The 22846-nt window shown below is 42.2% G+C and overlaps 1 protein-coding gene and 1 long non-coding RNA gene across 2 annotated transcripts; one reads left to right on the forward strand and one right to left on the reverse strand.

Annotated features, from left to right (window-relative positions):
• Positions 1-1290: 1290 nt before the first annotated feature.
• RHAG (Rh associated glycoprotein) lies at positions 1291-20876 on the forward strand. Its single transcript, XM_083730831.1, has 10 exons — positions 1291-1465; positions 3798-3981; positions 6687-6837; positions 8327-8474; positions 9280-9446; positions 13233-13370; positions 14902-15023; positions 17871-17944; positions 18624-18697; positions 20665-20876. The coding sequence occupies exons 1-10, from the start codon at positions 1357-1359 to the stop codon at positions 20734-20736; spliced, it is 1239 nt and encodes a 412-aa protein (XP_083586957.1). The 5' UTR covers positions 1291-1356; the 3' UTR covers positions 20737-20876.
• Positions 7049-20658, reverse strand: LOC310840781. Its single transcript, XR_014562127.1, has 3 exons — positions 20286-20658; positions 14395-14561; positions 7049-7553 (listed from the first exon to the last, which is right to left on the reverse strand). It is a non-coding gene; the product is annotated as an uncharacterized lncRNA (long non-coding RNA).
• Positions 20877-22846: the final 1970 nt, after the last annotated feature.

Genomic DNA, 22846 nt, shown 5'->3' on the forward strand with positions numbered 1-22846 from the left:
AGACTGACTGGGCAGTAATTATTTGGGTCCTCTCTTTCCCCCTTTTTGAAAATAGGGACAACATTTGCCCTCCTCCAGTCTGCCGGGACTTCGCCTGTTTATATCTGATCCAATATAAAGGATCACAATAACTTCAAAATAAACAACTTATATCAAACAAAGCAACATTAAACAATCCATCAGAATCTAATAGTAAACAGTAAAATTAAACACCAGCAAATAAAAATTAAACAGTTTACACTTATCAACCACAATAAAGAATTACCAATTTATAATCAATAAAAATAACAGCAAATCACAATGCATAAAATGCCACAAAGCATACAAAACCATGTAAAAGGATCAAATTGAGAAACAAGGACAGGCAAATTATAAAACTATTAAAACTTCTTTCTTCTCAGCTGCTGCTGCTGTGGCTGCTTTTCTCAAACTCATGGTCTGGGAAACACCACTGCATGATGAGGAACAGAAAGTATCTCTCCCCGCACAGTTCTTCCTGTGTAGCAGCAGCAGTAGTAATAATAGTCTCCTGGATGTGGATATTTGAGAAAAGAAATGAAAAAGCGCTGGTACTGTGTACCGCTGAGTACTGTCTGAAAAAAAAGCACTGGTTCTGGGCACCTATTATCTATATCTATATATCTGTATCTATCTCATGTATAAAACCATTACAGTTCCACAATTTAGGGGCTGCCACCGAGAAGGCCCTCTCCTGAAGTGCCATTACCCACTGAAGGGTGTTTACCTTAATACCTGAGAAGGCCACTAGGGATAGATGGAGTCTTGCAGATATTTGGGGCCTAAGCCACCTGAGGCTTTAAACCACCTTGAGTTGCACCCAGAAACAATTCTGGCAACCAAATTGGGAAATACCATGCAGAGTTATTTGAACTTTGTATTACAAATCATTTCCGACAGATTATAGTCTCAGTTGCTGTTTTTATACCTTATAAACAATATGCGGGGGGGGGGGAGCAGTTAAAAAAATAATAAAAAGTGTTCCAAAGCCATATAAACGTGAGTCATAATTTCATGACATTTCCATCCTTGCCATGACTTTGTGCTACTTTGGTTACAAGCCTATATACCCCACAGAATATTGCCTCCCTGGGGTATTTTTTTTTTTTTTTTTTTTGAAGAGCAGCATATACAAATAACAATAATTGCAAAGTCTGAGACAGGAGACTTTTGTAAAGTCCTCCTTTCAGTGAAGTTGACATGGGCAAGGGCAAGTTTTTGCCATGTCATTCTGTTGTAACCCAAAGGAATATAAACATTGAGCCTCTCTCTCTCATTATCACTCGTCTGCAGACTGCTGCAAGGCTGGCCAACACAGATCCATCTTCCTTCAGAACCATGAGGATCAAATTCCCCATACTTGCCATTTTCTTGGAGGTGGTCATTATAATTTTATTTGGAGTATTTGTAAAATATGACACAGTGGACAGGAGACAAGTATACCCACGTGAGTGTTTTCTATTTGTTACCTTTGTATGTTGCCTGTCTCATCAAGTTCTTGAAGAAGCCTGCTTTGTTGGCTCATAAACTTGCTTTCTGGTACAGCGAGGTGCTATTTGCATTGCTGCACCATGGTGCACAAGTACAGACTAACGTTGGGGAGCTTCTTGGTTTGTCTCCTGCTGAGCATGTTGCACACCTTAAACTAGTAGCATATCAAATGGCCGTAAAGGTGCTGAAGGCTCTATCTCACTTCTGCCGCACATTGCTTCTAGAAAGCAGACTTTTGTGGTGATAATGTGAGACTCCTGTTCCTGCTGCACCCATCAAAGTTGTCATTTAAAGTTTTGTTTCTGTTTAGGTCTCACTCCATCTAACCGCTTTGCAGAATTTGGGGATTCAAAGTGTCTTAGGCCTTGTGCATCTGAAATCTTCTGGCTTCGGAGACGACACAGAGGATTCTCATTTACCATTTTGAACTCCTATCTCGTTTTCCTGCCCACTCTCACACCCCAAGGGCTGAATGCTCAATTAAAACAGCCAGGCAATATAGGAATGACTATCTTCTAATCCTTTGGCTTGAGCACTTTTCCTCCTGAAACTACGGAGTCACTGGGTTTGGGGGCTTTAACTGATGCTGAAAGAAACTTACTGTCCCTTAGCCACGCATAGCTTTTGTCATGTTACTGAAGTTCATCATCTATTCTGCAGAAGCCTTTAAATAGGATTCAGTTGATATGCAATCAATTGAGTTAATTTTAAGAATGGTCTGTCCCATAAACAATTAAACCAGGATTAATTTGCTAAAGGTGGCATAAAATAAGTGTTATTACAAAGATACCAAGTACTCATGTAGCACTCAGCCATTTCACAAGTTATAATATGTTAACTTGTTTAATTAATTAATTACAATTAATCAATTCCTCAGCTCTGTTTGAAAAAGAAAATACTGTATTTTTCACTCTATAAGACGCACCAGACCACAAGACGCACCTAGTTTTTGGAGGAGGAAAACAAGAAAAATAAATTCTGAATCTCAGAAGCCAGAACAGCAAGAGGGATCAGTGCGCAGTGAAAGCAGCAATCCCTCCTGTTGTTCTGGCTTCTGGGATAGCTGCGCAGCCTGCATTCACTTCATAAGATGCACACACATTTCCCCTTACTTTTTAGGAAGGAAAAAGTGAGTCTTATAGAGCAAAAAATACAGTAGGTGGAATTTTAAACATATCAAGGCAACTGTTATTTTTAAAAATATATCTGTTAATTCTTTTTATAAAATATATTGCAATATATTCCCAGAAATATGCATCTTTATACAATTATGAGTTTGGGGATTTATTTTCCATATTTGAGAATATTCTACCCATGTGCCTGTTGCTTGTCGAGGACCCCATAGCCCCCCTCAGATAAAGACACAATTCACACAGAATTTTTGTTAAAGGTTTTGGGCGTAATTTTTGGTCACAACTTTATTGATTACAGCATGTGAGTGGTTGCTTAGGCATTGGTTTGCGACTATCTGTTCCAGCCTAGAGGTAGGAACAAAACTGACATCCGCAAGCCTGCGAAAGTCAGTAAGGGTAAACAATTTTGGGGAGAGAATAGAGCCGGGCGCCAGGCTCTCACCTCTCCCCAAATGCTCCCAGGGGCTCTTGCGTGGCCCAAGCCCCTTGACAGGGGTTCAGACAAGAGCATGGTGAGCCCCTGGATTCCTTTAATGGAATACCCTTGCAGCAGCAGCATTGGAGGGGCAGGCACAGCCAACCATACCCCCTCCACCAATGCCTAACCGCAACCTTACAAGTTGTGGTGATTTGCTACGCAGTAGGCAAAAACCAAATGGCCCCAGCCAATCAGCCAAATGGTAAAATTCCTACCAGGCCCCTGCCCCCAAAGCAGACGACCCCATGACAGGCATAGCAAGGTCAATGCGAACAGCCCTAAATATAGGGAGGGTGGGCGGGTGATCCAATGCGTGCAGCGAAAAGAGGAAGCTCAACGCTGAGTGCAGGGAATAAATAGCCCCTCATCAGACAATCATAAAATTGCTACACAAATTCTCTCCAACGACTGAGGGGTTCCCAATCAGAATCGTAGCCCTCTATACTAACCCGCCTAGCAACAGAGGGATGTCTTGGTTGCCCCCACCACAACACGTGCTCTCCAGGAAGGAGAACCCGCCTTCTCAGAAATGATTGACTGCACTTGTTTTAAAAATATGCTCTGTGGGAAAAGAGAGGGTTCTTCATGGTGGGTAACTGGGAATAAGTTGCCATTATTAGCTTTCAATTTATGCAACCCATCGTGGGCCCAACACATTGTCTTCCTTATCCTTCCAGTCTTTCAGGATGTTCATGTGATGATATTTGTTGGGTTTGGTTTCCTGATGACTTTCCTGAAGAAATATGGCTTCAGCAGTGTTGGCATAAACTTCCTCATTGCAGCCTTGGGTCTCCAGTGGGGCATTCTGCTGCAAGGATTCTGGCATATGCACTCAAATGAAATCCACATCAACATTGGCAGGTAAGGGGGGCATCCTGTGAAGCCCCTGTCACTTAACAGACACCACTGTCACTGGAAAGCCCACAGGAATTCATAAAAGGGTCCCGTGGCTCATTAAAGGCTGAAAATAGGATTGTGCTGTAAGCTTTTGCAAACTTGAAAACTAAAGCTCATTTCATCCGATCAGGTGTCAATGCTTAAACCAATGCTGTCTCCCACATCAACTTGCCCAAACATTAAACATTAGAAGCCTGTCCCTGTCCCATCAGAGAAAAGGCATGCGGGGGGAAAGGAGAAGGTCAGCCTCCCCAAAAAACACTGTTGTTGCTTACTCTTGTCTTTTGGGCATGAAGCAAAACTGAAGAATAAGAAATGCAAAAACTAAAACATTCTCTCCTTCTCCTGTTTGTTTAAAATTCCTCTGATATTGTATAGGACATTCTGGTATTTTAACTATTTTTGTTGCCTTGCTGTTGTCTTTGCTGTTTTGTAGTTATTTTCTTTTGAATAAATTTCACTTATGTGCATTATCAAAGGCAGTACAGCAATACCCTAAATAAATAAACGTGCCAAAATAAAATACCAGTTTATGCATCTGATGAAGAGGGTTTTACATGAATAAACTTTGTGTTGGAATACATTTGTTAGGCTTTAAGGCACCACAAGACTCTTGAGATTCTTTCCTATCAGTGCCCCTCCCTGACAGGATGGAAAACCCCTCTGTCCCGTTTCATGGCCCTCTGAAAAAGATGGGAAACGGGTCAGCCCACCACATCTGGGAGGTGATTCTGAGCTATGCAGCCTCTTTTCCATGCTTCTGGAAACTGCCAGAATGGTGGCCGAATGCACAATCTGGCCAATGAGCCAAACGTGCATCTAGGAATCGGTGATCTAAAATCAGGCTTACCTTGGATTTGACGGCTGAATATAATGTTGGTTTCTAGAAAGTAGTCATGCTGGGTGTTATATTGGGGTGGATGAGTTGAAAAATGTTTATATTCCCTTCTTTTCTTTTACCTTCATTTCCTCTGGATTCTTAACATTTAGTTTGGACAAAAAATAAAATAAAATCAGGCTCACTCATGCATCCTCTTTTTGAAGTTTCAATGGGGCTTCCAAAGCCACCTTCACCCATCTAGTACTAGAACAGAATTTTATGCAGAAATAAAATCAAGCAAAAATTGATTTCAATAGAACTGCTTAGTTACTATCATTTCCCCATAGTGGCTGGAGAAACCCAGCCAGATGGGCGGGGTGTTGTTGTTGTTGTTGTTGTTGTTGTTATTATTATTATTATTATTATTATTATTATTATTATCACAACCACCCTCCCAATAGCATTGTCAAGTATATTGTAAAAGTCATGAAGTCAATAAATAAGACTTTTACACTTATATGAAAGTGTAAAACGAAGCAAATACAATTAAAATGAGTTTCACTTGGAGCATATATTTTAGCACAATTCATAGAGCCTTTCCAGGTTATTGCAATTTTCATGCAAAACTACACAGCTCATAGTCAGCTGCTGCAATGAATTAATGTATCTTCCCTCAAGGTGGTGCTCTTGCAAATGAGTTCTTTGCATCTTTGCTCTGTGCATTTTCCCAGTGTCAAAAATGCAGAGGGTTATCGTTAACAAAATACAATTTGCCGCCAGCAGCTCCGCTGCTATAAATGTCATAGGCACCTATTAGAGACAGGTCTGCCTGTGACATTGCTACTGGCAAGTGGCAAAACCTCATCTCTCATGCGCACACCATTTCCTGCATTTTCCTGCTGCAATGTTGTGATGTGCATTCCCCATGAATGCAAAAAGCTGGATGCATTTCCGCTCCCCACTTTTTACCTGAGACAAAAGAAACAGAAGACAAACTCAGCCAGGCATTCTCCTGGTCATTTTCCTGCCATGGTCCCAGAAAGGAATTTGTAAGAGGATTGAACCAAAGGGGAAATGTGAGGTTAAAGTACATTTTTGTAGGGTTGTCTGGGTAAGGCCTCAAAGTCTCAATTCAGTAATCAATTCAATAAACATCAGGCTATTTTTTCAAATTAATTGCATTTATTCCTTCAAATGGTTCGGGCCCAAACTAGACATTCTAAGACCTACACAGACCCTTGTCTTTTCTCCCTCTCCTCTCCTTCTTACACAGAATAGGAAGGGACAATGGTTCTCCCTGACATTAGCAGCCAACATTGTGAACTGCAAGTGCAAGGAGATGCCCTAACAATGATACCTGGTTGTGATGTTTTATAAAGAAGAAAAAGATGGACAAGAAACACTGAGTGGGGGCAGTCTTATGTGGTACTTTTAATATCTGGGCTGACCCTCAGGGTGTTGACACCGTATATTGTTCCTAGTACTGTTGTTGTTTTAGAGTTTACCTGGAGGCCATTTTTTATTTTTTTGAAGCACTAGGAGCTGTTGGGCCCTGCTCTGGAATCTGCTCCTGATGCAGACTGGGCGTACATTATGCACTAGAGAAGAACATGACTGCTTGTTCTTCAAACTAAAAATGGCCTTAAACTTAAGTGCACTAACTAACCACGAAGGGTGTAACTGGTAGCTGAGATCTTTCATACAGTCCCCATACAGCTTTCAAAGCCACATCTGCTTAGGCATAGGATAGCATCATCATGCCACTTCATCCTGGTCTCTGAACCCTCATACATCTATGACATCATCCTGACTTTGGTTTTTATTCTCCGCATTCCCTTCCAATTGAAAGCATGATCAATGCAGACTTCAGCACAGCAGCTGTCCTGATTTCCTTTGGAGCTGTCCTGGGGAGAACAAGTCCAATCCAGATGCTGATCATGGCCATTTTTGAAATCACCATCTTTGCCTGCAACGAACACCTCGTCGTGTCAGTATTACAGGTAGGAATTTTCTGTGACATATATGAAGTTGTTCACTTACCATATTTTTCGCTCCATAAGATACACTTTTTCCCTCCTAAAAAGTAAGGGGAAATGTGTGTGCATCTTATGGAGCGAATGCAGGCGGGCAGCTCTGCTCAGCGCTCCCTTTAAAGAGCCATGCGGAGCCTCTTGCTGGCTTTTCCCCAAGGAGGGAGAAGGGACTGACGGGCTGCCCTCTGTCCCTTCCCATACCTCCCAGAAAAGCCAGCAAGAGCCGCTGCCAGGCTCTGCTCAGCGCTCCCTTGTAAGGGCTTCCTTTCGTCCCTCATCCCGCTTTGCTGGGAAGCCAGCAGAAGAGGCGCGGCACAGCTATCACTCTTGCTCTCCTGGCTTCTCAGCGAAGCAGGAGGAGGGACGGAAGGGTTTAAAGCAAGAAAAGTGAGAGCCACTTACATGCTCTGAGCAGAATATTTTTTTTCTTGCTTTCCCCCTCTAAAAACTAGGTGCGTCTTATGGTTGGGTGCGTCTTATGGAGCGAAAAATATGGTATATTCTGCCCATACTTTATAGTGGAAACATATCCTATCTCTGTTTAGTTTGATGTGCCTCAAGGCTTTGTGCTTACACTTGTTCTGTTTCTTCTGCGTTGAAGCTTAATTCATGCAGTGGTGTCTAGTGGGGTGGGGTGACTCCAGGGTCAGGAAGGCAGCTCCACCCCAACACATCAGCTGCCCCTGAATTCAAGAAGAACAGCAACATTTGACTGTCGTTTAATGATCGCTCCTTCAGGAACCTTGCATTGATGCTGTCATGCCAAAATATCCCCTGCAGTCTGTCCTTTAAAGAGAGAGAGGGGGGGGGGATATAATGAATAATGAATGTTAAAAATGATTTGAAATAGTGTTGCATGGAAAACCCCTCTGAAAGGCAGTCCTGAGAGATGACATTCTTGCCACGCTCACTTTTACATTTTGATCCTGTCCACTTTCACATGGCTGAAATCACACCATGCAGGCAAAAGCACACCTTGCATGTGCCAATGTTGACCTACCTTGCTGGGACTGGCAAAACACACTTCCTCCTTAGAAAGAAAATGGTGCCTTTTCCTCACCCATCTCTATCTGCCCATCAGTTTCTAACTCCAAAAGCCTGATATAGTAGTAGTAATAGTAATAAACCTAACAGCTGTTTCTCCTCCAGCTTTAGGAGAGAGGAGTATAGCGATGCATCTCAACAAGCCAGCCAACCTCCCCAACTCTTGTATGTAGCCACCAGACATTGCCTACGGACAAGGAGGGAGGGAGCCTTGCATACTTGTGCACTGGCACCAGAAACTTGAAATGAAAAGGATTCGTTTGGAAGACTCCCACATATTCACAGTCATAGTTACCTGAAGTTTTCGCCCTCTTATGATGGCAGTTGTCGCTTGGCTTTAAGACAGCAGTTCAGCATACTACATGGTTGGGATTAACAATTAATTGTTGCAACTAATTATGCTGTTTTGCAGGCCACTGATACTGGTGCATCCATGACTATTCATGCTTTTGGAGCCTATTTTGGGCTGGCAGTAGCTCGGGTCATATACCGCCCTGCTTTGAGAAATGGACATAAAAATGAAGGTTCTGTTTACAATTCCGACATGTTTGCTATGATTGGTGAGTAGGAGGCTTCTTTCTCTTATGAGTCAATTTTCATGATACTGTGGAGAAGAAACATATCATACCATGAGGGTGGCCAACAAAAGCTCTTTTCAAAAGCTATTTATCATATGATGCCTTGCCTGGCATTACTGCATGGTCAAGGGTTCTGAACCACTTATGCCAGGAGACTCAGGTAATTAGGTCTGTATGAAAGAACCATGAGGGCCTGATGCCACAGACATTAGGCACTTTTAATTCCAGCTTTTGGATTCATAGAAACAGTTGTCTCACTTCTCCAAGGGATGTGGACTTGTGGAATGTTTCTAAAGTATACAGCTGTACTAAGCCACTAAGTGTTCTGGATGAAGTCCTAAGTGCTGCCCTGACACAATTTGCCAGGCATGATGGAACACCAGTATTGGTGTACCAGTGCAATGATAGTTCAGGAGGTCAAATTGGACCAAGTGTATGATAATTGGAGGGAAGAAAAGTATAGGAAGGTTCCATTCCCAGAATCACTGGTTAAGAGGATCAGACAACAGAGGATGGGGAAGATCTCTCCCTGGGATCTTTGGGAGTCATCAGAGTTTTCTTTTCTTTCTTTTTTAATGTATTTTTTAGCCAAATTGATTTGTATGCTGTTGGTGGATTTTTGTCATTGTCTTGTTGGGCTGTGTATGTGATAAAGGGGAGCCATACTGGGAGTCATCAGAGTTGAGAGTACAGGGAATGGTCTGACCAGCTTCTAATGTCCTTCAAAGAAGACCCGAGGAGATTAATTAATGACATCCTGCATTTTTTTGTTATATTATTTATATAGGTACCCTTTTCCTCTGGCTGTTTTGGCCCAGTTTTAACTCAGCAGTTGCAGCAACAGCAGATGCCCAGCAAAGAGCGATCATCAACACATACTTTGCTTTGGCAGCTGGCACGCTCACAGCATTTGCCACCTCCATCCTGGTGGAAGGCAGAGGCAAACTTGACATGGTAAGCTTTGTCTTGAGCACGATGCATATCCACCACAGTTAACAACCACACATTTATGTCGGGGTTTCTCATTTCTCTACTCTCTAAATTCAGTTCACCACATTCCCACATCTGTTTGCAATTCAAGAAAGTCATCACAAAAATTCATCAGCATTTGGATTCTCTTAATACACAGATTTTTGTATGCAATTTTGCTTATTGTGCACAATTCTTTACAAGCTAATATGATGGGTTTTTTAAAAATATTTTTATTAAGATTTTTAAACATAAATGCAAATATGATGAACAATATAACACATATCATGACATATTTTCTTCACTTCTTTTGACTTCCTCACGTCTCCCGCTCCCACTTGCATCGTTGTCAGTTCTTGCCCGCAATTTACCATCTTGTTTACATACTTATGTCCCATTCATTTAAAATATAATCTAATATTTCTCCCAAATGTTTATGATTTTTCCTCAATCTCACTTAGCATCCTAGATGCATCTAATTTAGTGGTGGTCAATTATTTATGATCTAGCCTCCATCTTAACATTCAACCAAATTACAATACTTTTTAAAATAAATCTTAAATTTCTTCCAATCTTCTTCAACCTTCTCTTCTCCCAGGTCTCGGATTCTGCCGGTCATCTCAGCTAATTCCATATAGTCTATCAGTTGCATCTGCCACTCTTCCAGTGTGGGTAGATCTTGAGTTTTCCAATGCTTAGCGATGAGTATCCTTGCTGCTGTTGTTGCATACATAAAAAATGTTCGGTCCTTCTTTAACACCTTCTGGCCGACAATACCCAAAAGGAAGGCCTCTGGTTTCTTAGTAAAGGTATACCTAAATACCTGGGGCAGGTCCACCAGAGGTGAAAGAATGTTCCATCATTTTCTTTACATTTCCAACATTTGTTATCAGACAAATGGTATATTTTGGCAAGTTTAACTGGGGTCATGTACCATCTATATATCATTTTCATCACATTTTCCTTCAAAGCATTACATGCAGTGAAGTTCAGCCCGTTGGTCCACAACCTTTCCCAGTCCTCAAACATGATATTATGTCCAATGTCCTGTGCCCACTTTATCATAGCCGATTTAACCATTTCATCTTGTGTATTCCATTTTAACAGCAAGTTATACATTCTTGAAAGTACCTTAGTCTTAGGTTCTAACAGTTCTGTTTCCAATTTCGATTTCTCCACCTGGAACCCTAACGTTTTGTCATTTTTAAAAACTTCTTTAATCTGAGCGTAATGTAACCAGTCTCGCACTTTGTCCTTCATTTTCTCCAAACTCTGCAATTTCCAATTGTCTCCATCTTTTTCTAATATTTCCCAATATTTTGGCCATTTGGCCTCCATATTGGGTCTTTTTCGGGCCTTAGCTTCCAGCGGTGAAAGCCACCTTGGAGTTTTATTTTCCAATAAGTCTTTATATTTTGTCCAGACATTAAACACTGCTTTTCTGACAATATGGTTATTAAAGGCCTTATTGATCTTAACCTTGTCATACCACAAGTATGCATGCCAACCAAAAGCATTGTTAAAACCTTCCAGATCCAGAACGTCAGTGTCCTCAAGAAGTAGCCAGTCTTTTAGCCAGCAGAAAGCTGCAGCCTCATAGTACAGCTTTAGGTCTGGCAGGGCAAAGCCCCCTCTTTCTTTCGCATTGGTTAATATCTTAAACTTAATTCTGGGCTTTTTGCCCTGCCAGACAAACTTAGAGATGTCTCTCTGCCACTTCCGGAAGCACTCTGTCTTGTCCACAATCTGTAGTGTTTGGAACAAAAACAACATTTTTGGCAATACATTCATCTTGATAGCAGCAATTCGGCCTAGCAGAGAAAGTTTCAATTTTGTCCAACTATCTAAGTCTCTCTTAATTTCTGACCAACATTTTTCATAATTATCCTTAAATAGACTCAGGTTTTTTGCTGTTATATTTACCCCTAGGTACTTTACTTTTTTAACCACATTTAATTCTGTCTCTCTCTGAAACCGTTCTGACTCTGTATTTGTCAATTTTTTCCCCCAATACCTTAGTTTTCTGTTTGTTTAATTTAAATCCCGCCACCCGACCAAAATCTTGAATCAATTGTAATACTCTTTTCGTACTAGATTCTGGCTCCTGTAGGGTCAAAACTAGGTCATCTGCAAAAGCTTTAAGTTTATATTGTTTCGCTCCGACCTGAATTCCTTCCACCAACCGGTCCCCTCTAATCATGTTCAGGAGCACCTCCAGAACCGAAATAAACAACAAAGGGGAAATAGGGCAGCCTTGTCGTGTTCCTTTTTCAATTTTAAACTCTTCTGTAACCACATTGTTGACTATCAATTTAGCCTTTTGTTCTGAATATATTGCATCAATCCCATTCTCAAAACCCCATCCCACTCCCATTTCTTTTAAATTTCCCTTCATAAATTTCCAGGAGATATTGTCGAAGGCCTTCTCCGCATCTATAATAATTAACACTGCTTTTGTGTTTATATCTGTTTGCAAAAGTTTTTAGCACTTTCCCCCAATATATGCATTTTGCTCATATTTTTTTGGTTGGAGGACTGCATCACAAAATTTGGAGAACCAAATTTCTTCCTTATCCCTAGTATGGATTCAGTTGGGTTTCTCAGAATGTCAGTATACAGTTGTTGCCTCAGAGGCACCCAAATCAGTGATTGTTTTGCTTTGGCTAGAATGAATTTTTATAGACTTCATAAAGGTTTGTGTCTTCTGGGGCTGTTCCTATCTGACACACTTTGCAGAACATGTTGGCAATCGCCTTTTTAAAAACATACCAGATTTTTACAAGATAGGACAAATCCAGATTAAAGGGGGGCAGGGAGACGATACAGACTGGGATTTTGCTATCAATGCCATCATGTGGACACTTTGAAAAACTGTGTCCACAAGGAGCACTCATCCTACAATAAATATCCATCAGGAAGACCCTTTGTTGAAAAGGTAATTAATTGTATGTAGGGATTGCAAAATATATCCATTTTGCTTTCTCTCCATTTCTCATTTCTACACTCTTAAATTCAGTTCTCTGCATTTCCACATCACTTTGTAATATATATATTTTAGTCCTCATGAAAATTCACCAGCATTTTAATGCAATTTTCTCCCAATATACACATTTTTGTTTGCAATTTTGTCTTATTGTTCGTCTTGCAAAACAATTTACTCTAATGTGATGCATTTCCTATGCCATTCTCAATAATGTATTCATTTGTATGCACATTTTTGTGTATTTCTGTACACATCACTTGAATAAAGAACTGCAGTTCAAAATTCAGAGAAGTGCAAACTTTCCAAAGGATGACTGTTTCTAGTCACATATTGGTTCACCTTTAAATGAATTGGTTCACCTTTAAATGCAAACTGGATCTAATTTCTCCTCCACCTCTAGTTGTAAGTCACCAGCTACAGTGAAAAGACCAATTTGTGGGGCTAGTGGTACGGGTGAGAGAAAGAGGATAACTTTGTGAACTACTTACAGCCAGAATGAAATTCTGGTCAGCCTGCTGGTCATATCTAATTTCTGCGTTACAGGCGACTCCCCACTTACACAAAGGTTGCATTCTGGGCCCCTGCGTGCTTAAGTGAAATGCGCCCCTGGTCACGTGAGGATGCCAAGTCCAGCTTTAGTTCAATTGTTTCTGCAACTGCTTTTCGAACATCATCTTTGCAAATTCCTTTGCAACTATCTTGCAGTACTAGTCAATTACAGGAAAGGCAAATGGTCTCTTGGTTTTACTGGTGTGATATAACGTGTCAATATGTTGTGCCCCACACAGGTGCACATTCAAAATGCTACCTTGGCAGGAGGAGTTGCTGTGGGTTCCTGTGCCGACCTGAACATCTTACCTTTCGGTGCAATGTTAATTGGCAGCACAGCTGGATTCATCTCAGTTGCTGGATTCAAATATTTGACTGTGAGTGCTACTTTGTTCTTTGTTCTTACCTTTGATAAGAGAATTTGCACACTGCACTGAGTAGGCCAAAATCCAAGCTGTGCTTGTTAGTTTACTTAACAGTTATTGCTGTGGCTCATGTTGCCAGGATTCTGCTCCTTTCTGAGTGCATTTTCAAAGCCAATCAAAGGGAGTAATGGGAAATTTCAATATAATCCTGACTTATTCTGGTATCTAGATAAATTTGCTTTGGTACATCAGGGCCTGCTGCAATTAAAGATTATGGTTGCTATTGAGTGAATGTCCCATTCCATTGCCCTCGAGCAGACTGGCTTCTCTAGTGAGCATCACACCATTCAGCATCTGGCCGCAATGGGAGTTCATGCCTCTGTCTGGTGCCCTTACACAATTTGAGCTCTCTCACATTCTTTTGAATGGCTGGAGACTGATTTCCATATTTGGAGCGGGAAAGAAAAAAGTTCCCCCAGTTGTTACGATTGTAACTAACACCTTATCTCGGTGGGGAGGGGTGTTATGTACTGAAGTTCTCTCCCTGGGCCAGCAGGGGGATACTGTAGATAGTTCAGGGGGACATATGCAAATAAGGGATCGAAAATGACATTCAGTGATTTCGCTCGGTGTTTCAGCTCAGTGATTCAGCTCCGCTCAGAGGGTGGCTGCATCTGGCTGTGCTCTGTTGTCCATCCATCCCACCTTCATCGCCAGTGTTAAGTTGTGGGTCAACATATCAGACGACACAGCGATTCTTCAAACAGCTCTTGTTTATTCACAGGCCAGAACAGAACTGAACTGAAGGGTTCAGCCAGGCTGCTTATATAAAGCTCCATTATAACACAACAGTAACCATTTTCTGTAACTATCCTATCACTGAACGTCACTTTCGATCCCTTATTTGCACATGTCCACCTGAACTATCTACAGTATCCCCCTGCTGGCCCAGGGAGAGAACTTCAGTACACAACACCGGTCATACTGGGAATTTGCCCTATTGCCAACATAGAGGTGTGCAACTGTTTTTTCTTACCATATGGGGAGACTTGTCCCATCAGGTGGCAAGGAAAAGTGTGTTGGATTCTGAGTCAGTAGTCTTACTAAAGCCAGAAACAGCTTCCCATTCCACCATTACTCCTCCCTTGCATGGCCACAGCCTCAAATTCAGTTGTCCAAAGATGTTACTATGTTGTATCCTATCTAGGGAAATATTTTTGAGATGATTAATAAATCACAGAATGGGGACCTCAAGAGTCATATAGTCTGACCCCCTGCAATGCAGGAATCTCCGCTAAAGCATCCATGACAGATGGCCATCCAACCTCTGCTTAAAAACCTCCAAGGAAGGAAAGTCTACAGCCTCCCGAAGGAGACCTTTCCAAAATGTAGATTATATTGCAGGATACAGTGGTGTCATTTTATGTTGTGCAAATTTGCTCTTCGATCATGTAAGGCAACCTGTGAAAACAAGGAAGAACAACATCCTTTCTAGATACCCTGTTTTACAGTGACTTGGAAATAACCTTTTGTTTCCTTGCAGCCTTTCTTTGCCTCAAAGCTGAAGATTCAAGACACCTGTGGAGTCCATAACCTGCATGGCTTACCTGGCCTTTTGGGAGGCCTTGCAAGTATCGTTGCAGCTGCTTTACAAGTCGAGAACAAGTGAGTTGCCTAGAATCAGGTCGTATCTGCTAGTAAAATAACATGTTTTAATTGGTTGCAAACTAAGTTTTGACAGGTGACAAAAATGGCCAAACTAAGAATGTATGAAATGTTGCTTTTAGATTGCCTTCTTGAGATGCAGCCGCTTTGCAGTAGGAGCAGTGTTAGAGCACAGATCTAATCTAGAGCACAGATTCGTATAATAGAATTGTAGAGTCGGAAGGGAACCCCAGGGTCATCTAGTCTAACCCCCCGCAATGCAGGAATCTCAACAGAGCCAACATAGTTTCAGTTCCACTTTCTCTCATTTTCTCATTTCCCCCCAATTTTAAGACCTGCTCCCTACATCCCACATCACTTTATGATTTACTCATTTTAAAGTCCTTATGAAAATTGCCCAGAACTTTATAATGCGTGTCTCTCACTTTATATATTCTTGCAAGCAATTTTCTCTTACATACTGCATTTCATTTTCACCAGTGTATGAATTCTTATGTGCACTTTCTCCTAATATATTATTTGGCTGGAGAACTTTGAAATGTAAATTTAAAAGAATAACTGCATTTCAGTTTGTGCATTATTTCAGGAAGTGCAAAAGTAGTTAAGTCTGCTCTAAACTGCAAACTGAACCGAACTTCTGCCCCATGCTGACTTCATTCCCTCCCTGAACTAGCACCACATATTTTTAGATGCTTTTATTGTTTGAAAATATTTTATTTTTTTAAAAAAAGTTATTTGTATTGTTTTGTTACTGGTGGATTGAAAGGCAGGATTAAAATTTAATAACAGCAACAAGAAAACTACTACTACTAATAATTTATTATTTATACCCCGCCCATCTGGCTGGGTTTCCCCAGCCACTCTGGGTGGCTTCCAACAGAATATTAAAATACAATAGTCCATCAAACATTAAAAGCTTCCCTAAACAGGGCTGCTTTCAGATGTGTTCTGGTAGTTGCTTTTCTCTTTGACATCTGGTGGGAGGGCATTCCACAGGGCAGGTGCCACTACCGAGAAGGCCCTCTGCCTGGTTCCCTCGCTTGCCGCAGCGAGGGAACTGCCAGAAGGCCCTCAGAGCTGGACCTCAGTGTCCGGGCAGAACGATAGAGGTAGAGACGCTCCTTCAGGTATACTGGACCGAGGCCGTTTAGGGCTTTAAAGGTCAGCACCAACACTTTCAATTGTGCTTGGAAACGTACTGGGAGCCAGTGTAGGTCTTTCAAGACCAGTGTTATGTGGTTTCGGTGGCCTCTCCCAGTCACCAGTCTAGCTGCCACATTCTGGATTAGCTGTAGTTTCCGGGTCACCTTCAAAGGTAGCCCCACACAAAGCGCATTGCAGTACAGTGGTACCTCGGGTTAAGAACTTAATTCGTTCTGGAGGTCCGTTCTTAACCTGAAGCACCACTTTAGCTAATGGGGCCTCCCGCTGCTGCCGCCACGCCACTGCTGCACGATTTCTGTTCTCATCCTGAAACAGAGTTCTTAACCCGAGGTACTATTTCTGGGTTAGCAGAGTCTGTAACCTGAACCGTCTGTAACCTGAGGTACCACTGTAATCCAAGTGAGAGATAACTAGAGCATGCACCACTCTGGCGAGACAGTCCGTGGGCAGGCAGGGTCTCAGCCTGCGTACCAGATGGAGCTGGAAAACAGCTGCCCTGGACACAGAATTGACCTGCGCCTCCATGGACAGCTGCAGGTCCAAAATGTCTCCCAGGCTGCGCACCTCGTCCTTCAGGGCACAGTTACCCCATTCAGGATCAGGAGTCCTCCATACCTGCCTGCCTCCTGTCCCCCCAAAGCAGAACTTCTGTCTTGCCAGGATTCAACCTCAATCTGTTAGAAACACTTGTGTTTGGGATAGGAAGATGCAAAGTTTCCTAGGACACACTAGATGGGGCCTATCCAGTCAGCAGGGTCATCCTGTGGGTGGGAGAAATGTTGACATTCTGTCCCTGTTGCCTTAGACAGCATAGAAGCTGCCTGCCCATCAGCCTCAAGAGGGTGCCTGTCCATAGAGGAAGAGTCACATGTTTGCTTCCTTTCATTTATTAGCTGAGTGAGGGGAAACGGATCCTTCAAGAAAACGTCAACATCTTGTAAAGTAAATTATACTCCGCTAGTATGCTCCATTCTCGCTTTCACAGATCACATAGACTACTTGGGCTTTCTACAGGTTGGGCGGCTTCTCCCTCTTCCCTCCTTATAGGAAGGATCAGCCCACCCATGAGGAGACCGCCTTGGGTGGCAGGATACATAGGGGCAGCAGATCTGGCCTCCAAGGAGTGCATTGCGCTGCCGCCTCCTTGGCAGCCCCCCCATGCCACCTCTAAAGCGCCCTCTTGGCGAATCAGAGGCATGCTGGTCCTCTCCAACTCCTAGGGAGCAAAGCTTTGGGGTTGCCCTCTGGGGTCTCCTGGGCTCAGCACCCACCCAGCATGATTCAAAACAGGCCTCTTCTCCCCCACCCCAATGGCCTTTGAGTCCCATTTCAGCTATCTGGTAAGGTTGATTCCTCTCCACCCCCCACTTGTTTCCATTGTAGATCTTCACTCTCCCCTTCTTCCCTGGCTGGCAGGAACACCCTTTGGGGCCTTGCCTGCTGAAAGGGGAGACAAAAGGAGTGAACATTGAGCCTCCTCCTTCCTGTCCTGAAGGCAGGGGCTTGGAGAAGTCAAGAGGATGACACTGGCAGCTAGGGGACCACTGAATATTGGACCGCCACATTATTTTTTTAAAAAGCTACATGTGTTTTATGTCCCAAAGAAGTTTGAATACACCTAACAAATTCCACTCATCATGGGTGAAGGTGATGCAATATGTATTTTATCTCCCCATACTACAGTTTATCGACTGGTATGCAGGCTGCTGCTCTGGGATGCTCCATTGCAATTGCTTTGGTAGGAGGAGCTTTTACAGGTCAGTAAAATACAGACCCTTATCGGTGCCGTCTGAGGCTGCTTTCAGACGGGTGTTTGTTGCGGGACGGGTGCACCCCATTTATCTATTTAACAGCAGTTAATCAGTTAATCATTTAACAGCAGTTGATCAGTTGTAATAAAACCTCTAAGCAGTTTGCAAGAAGTGTTAAAACGATTAATAAAAACAGTTTAAGACTACTAAAAATATTTAAGGAGAAAGAAGAATAAAAGTAAAAAACGCTAAAATGTGTCCGCTTCTATGTGTCTGGATAGGCTTGAAAGATGTTTGAAACAGGTGCTGAAAGAGTGTGTGGACAACCCAAGGGTGTTTTTTTTTGGAAAAACAACAACAAACATATTTACAATATTAAACCACAATCTGGAAACCTCCTTACAAGTGTGTCTGTTTTACTGTGTAGAACCTAGTGTGAAATATAATTGCACTAGGAAGAAAATGGAAGGCCCCTCAACTTTCTATTGCTTCAAGTTGAATTAAAATACACAAAGCTAATGTTAAGCCTAAATTTTACTTTGGGGGCACAAATCGATGAGATAATAGACTAATGAGGTTTCTGTGGCATTTCTCCAATATTCTGTCTTACTATTGTTATATAAAATCTGTTATGGGATGCTTTTAACTACGGCTGTGTTTTCCCCCTCACCCTTCCTCAATGCAGGGTTGATTCTACATTTGCCTTTCTGGGAGCAACCATCTGATCAGAACTGCTATGATGACTCTGTGTATTGGGAGGTAGGACAGAATAATACAACCGAGTGCATTTTTCTTTCATGGTATCAGCACAATGAGATAGCCAGTGCCAATGTCTCTTTCTGATCCATCCAGAGCAATCAAGTTTGCTTCCAATTTCTTAATAAATGGCTCCACTTTGCAGCGCTCTTTTCCAGATCACATTTGCCTACTTGGGATTCCCAGGGCATAGAAGGATGTGCTGTGAGCTGTGCTGTAATTTCTTCAACCCAGAGTTTTAGAAATCTCACAGGATAGTTCCCCCTCCCCCTTTATTGTTAGGCTTTATTGTGTGGGGATTGTTTGATTTGCTTTCTTTTTCTTTTCAATTAGTTTTTATTAAAGTTTTTTTTTTAAAAAAAAAAACAACAGATAAAGGGGAAGGCCTCCACTATTGTCTCCACTTTCCATTTCTAGGCTAGCTGAACTTTAGTGTGAAGCCTGCATTCCTAAGTTAACCATGGATAAACTTTTTGTGTTACAATTATAACAGTATTTTCCATTACCCTGTTCTCTATTAACCTCCCATAGAGCTCCTTTGTATCCTTTCTGGGGACTCCATAGTGTAGGCACCAGCCCATCTGAAATATACTCAGTTGCAAAGTGATTTCACGCTCTTTATTCAGCTCATAGTGGTGAGGAGGGAATGAATGTCCCCTCAAAGTAACTGCTTTATATACATTATTTACACAATGGGCTGCACGTGATTCGCTAATTCCAGAATTCTCCTGTAGGCCAATCAGGTTGTGGATTCACTTTCATCTGGAGCCGGATTGGGTGGCTCCTGCAGACCAATCATACTGCTGCATTGTTCTAGGACCAATCAGACTGCTGCATTCTGAATCCTATTGTTCTAGGACCAATCAGACTGCTGCATTTTGGATCCTATTCACTCAGTACATAACACCATCTGAACCCCATAGCTCACCCACCCCCTGCTTTCCCCTTGTTTCCCCACCCCACAGGTCTCTCTGGATTCCCTTTCCTCCCTTGGCACCCTAGAGAGCATAGCACTCTCTCTGCACCCCAGCCATCACCTTAAACCTCTTCATCCTTCTGACCTCACAGTTCATTCTGCAACTAATTCTCAATCATTTTCCTTTTCCTCTTCAGCCTTTCCCTCTCAGAGCCAAAATGCACATCAGTAGTAAATGCACGGTCACATTTAACATATGGGGTTTTTTGTTTTGTTTTGTTTTATAACATCTCCCTCCAGCAGCAAATGGGAGATTCAGAACAGCAGAATGTTCATCACTGTGAAGCTGTGATTTTTTTAAGCAATATTTTTAAATTGGTTTCACTCCCGTTTTTAATGGTATTGGACAGGCAACTGATGTTCTTTCCACAAATGAGCAAGTTACCTGGTATCTCTTGCTGAAGATTCAGTAAAAAGACATGTGTCCATAGACAGGTGGAAAAGGACCACATCTCTGGAATTTCTCAAGGGAGAAATTAAGAAGGGAGGCTTAAAAAGTTAGGCAGAAGACTGCCTTTGGCCCACTTTTAAAGGAAGAGCTCTTCTGCATGTTATCTTGTACAGCAGGAGACTGACAGAAATGGCAAATCACGTTTTTAAAAAATGGGATGACACCTGTACAAGGAGTTTGAAGAATGCAGCTAAATCCCTCTGCAAGTTGTTTGCTGACTTTGAATTGTCTTTGGGTTTGTCTTTTGAAGTGAACTCATTGTTGGAAACTAGTAGAAGTCTGGAGGCAATGGCTTAAAATCCCAGCTCTGGAACTTTCTGAATAGATCAACCATCTATCATTGCTGCAACTATCCAGTTTACAGTCTTCAGCACTAGCTAACCTGCATAAAAACATAAGAGTCTGATCTTGTTTATCACAATGGTTTAAGGGATTACAAAAAAGATATTGAACTCACTTTAGATTTTGGTATGTGTGGTGTAACTTCCTTTGGCTACCAACTAAATTATGTCTACTCAAACATCTTGTCTGGTTTCCTTCTAGGTTCCCCCTGAAGAGCCATCATATGAGAGCAGTTTTCATTTACCCAGAGAGCCACAGCAAGCTCAGCATTGAAGCACAGAAGGAACTATACATATTTAGCTATTTTCCCAAAGGTGTTTTCTGTTTCTGGTGAAATAACTGGACCATGCATTGTTTTTTTCAGTTTATATCTGCTTTAATTTTCTGCAAAAATAAAACCAGAGCAAAATGTTTTTCTGGACTAGTATTAATATTATGCACATTCACGCATTACAGCACTACCCACTCAACGCTTGTGTTTCTGATGTATTCAGAACCTGGCAGCAAAATAATTTGAGAGAATGCTTACTGATAAAATAAATACGCAAAGTGACAAGTGACTTCACACCCAAGCTGCAATCTCCTGGAGTTGATCAGACAGACCCTAAAATGAAACCAGATGCTATAATTTAGTGCCTCTTTTCATAGATACTGCATTTAACTCAACTCTTTCCACCATAACAAAGGTAAAGGTAAAGGGATCCCTGACCATTAGGTCCAGTTGCGGACGACACTGGGGTTACAGCGCTTAACTTGCTTTATTAGCCAAGGGAGCCGGCGTACAGCTTCTGGGTCATGTGGCCAGCATGACTAAGCCACTTCTGGCAAACCAGAGCATGGAAACGCCATTTACCTTCCCGCCGGAGCGGTACCTATTTATCTACTTGCACTTTGACGTGCTTTCGAACTGCTAGGTTGGCAGGAGCAGGGACTGAGCAACGGGAGCTCACCCTGTCGTGGGGATTCGAACCACCGACCTTCTGATCAGCAAGCCCTATGCTCTGTGGTTTAATCCACAGCGCCACCCGCATCCCTTCCACCATAATATTGGTAGTTAAATTTTAAAATCCTAATCTGGGCATCAGTTGCATAAAATACAGTAGCTATTGATTATGATGGTACTGAGTAAAAGGAAATAATACCACTGTAGTCAAAGAAACTGAAATACAAGCAGTTACAGATAGGTAGCCGTGTTGGTCTGCCATAGTCAAAACAAAAAAAATTCCTTCCAGTAGCACCTTAAAGACCAACTAAGTCAGTTCTTGGTATGAGCTTTCGTGTGCATGCACACTTCTTCAGAATCTGAAGAAGTGTGCATGCACACGAAAGCTCATACCAAGAACTGACTTAGTTGGTCTTTAAGGTGCTACTGGAAGGAATTTTTTTTGTTTTGAAATACAAGCAGTACAATTTATTTAAGACACTTCAAACCATGGAAAGCATTACTTGTGACTAGTGCTTTTTTCCTTGTTGTTGTTTAGTCGTGTCCGATTCTCTGTGACCCCATGAACCAGAGCACGCCAGGCACTCCTGTCTTCCACTGCCTCCTGCAGTTTGGTCAAACTCGTGCTGGTAGCTTCGAGAACACTGTCCAACCATCTCGTCCTCTGCCGTCCCCTTCTCCTTGTGCCCTCCATCTTTCCTAGCATCTTTTCCAGGGAGTCTTCTCTTCTCATGAAGTGGCCAAAGTATTGGAGCCTCAGCTTCAGGATCTGTCCTTCCAGTAAGCACTCAGGGCTGATTTTCTTCAGAATGGAGAGGTTTGATCTTGCAGTCCATGGGGCTCTCAAGAGTCTCTCCCAGCACCACAATTCAAAAGCATCAATTCTCCAGCGATCAGCCTTCAGCTTTTTTCCTACATATATATATAAAGGTGCCAGTGCTGTGTACCACAGAGTTCTGCCAGAAAAAAGCACTGTTTGTTACATAGGTTGCACACCACCGCCAATCTCTGCTGATCATTAGCAATTCAGTTGGGTTTCAGGAGTTTAGCCAGGGTCGTGTTTCTGTAGGGAATCAAGACATGGCAGAGACTTTTTAGTAAGGCAATTTCCCAAACAATTTGATACTATTGGTTCATGTTTACTCCTGACAGGTCTCTCCAGTGTTTGGCTATGAGGCTTCTGGCTGCTGAGAGTAGGTGGGTTATAAGCTCTGTATAATGTGAGTGGTCATTATGATCTTGGAAGATGTTCAGTAGGGCCAGTTCTGTTTAGTTATTTTGCATATCTCTTGTAGGACTGCTGTCTGGAAGGGTTGGATTGGAGGGCATTCCCACCACATGTGGAGGTATGTGCTTGTGGAGGTGCAGCCTCTCCAACATCTTGGTGAGGTTCCTGGGTGTATCAGTGCCAGTTTCCATGGTGTGAAGTACCACCTGTAT

Source organism: Podarcis gaigeae (assembly GCF_964106915.1).
Source record: "Podarcis gaigeae genome assembly, chromosome: 3".
Lineage (NCBI taxonomy): Eukaryota > Metazoa > Chordata > Lepidosauria > Squamata > Lacertidae > Podarcis > Podarcis gaigeae.

What these genes read in the sequence shown, in the direction of transcription:
- RHAG (XM_083730831.1), top strand. Translation starts at nt 1,357, where the DNA reads ATGAGGATCAAATTCCCCATACTTGCCATTTTCTTGGAGGTGGTCATT. An exon ending in GCAGAGGCAAACTTGACATG is followed by an intron (nt 9,447 to 13,232) that starts GTAAGCTTTGTC and finishes TGCCCCACACAG; the next exon opens with GTGCACATTCAAAATGCTAC. An exon ending in GCTTTACAAGTCGAGAACAA is followed by an intron (nt 15,024 to 17,870) that starts GTGAGTTGCCTA and finishes CCCATACTACAG; the next exon opens with TTTATCGACTGGTATGCAGG.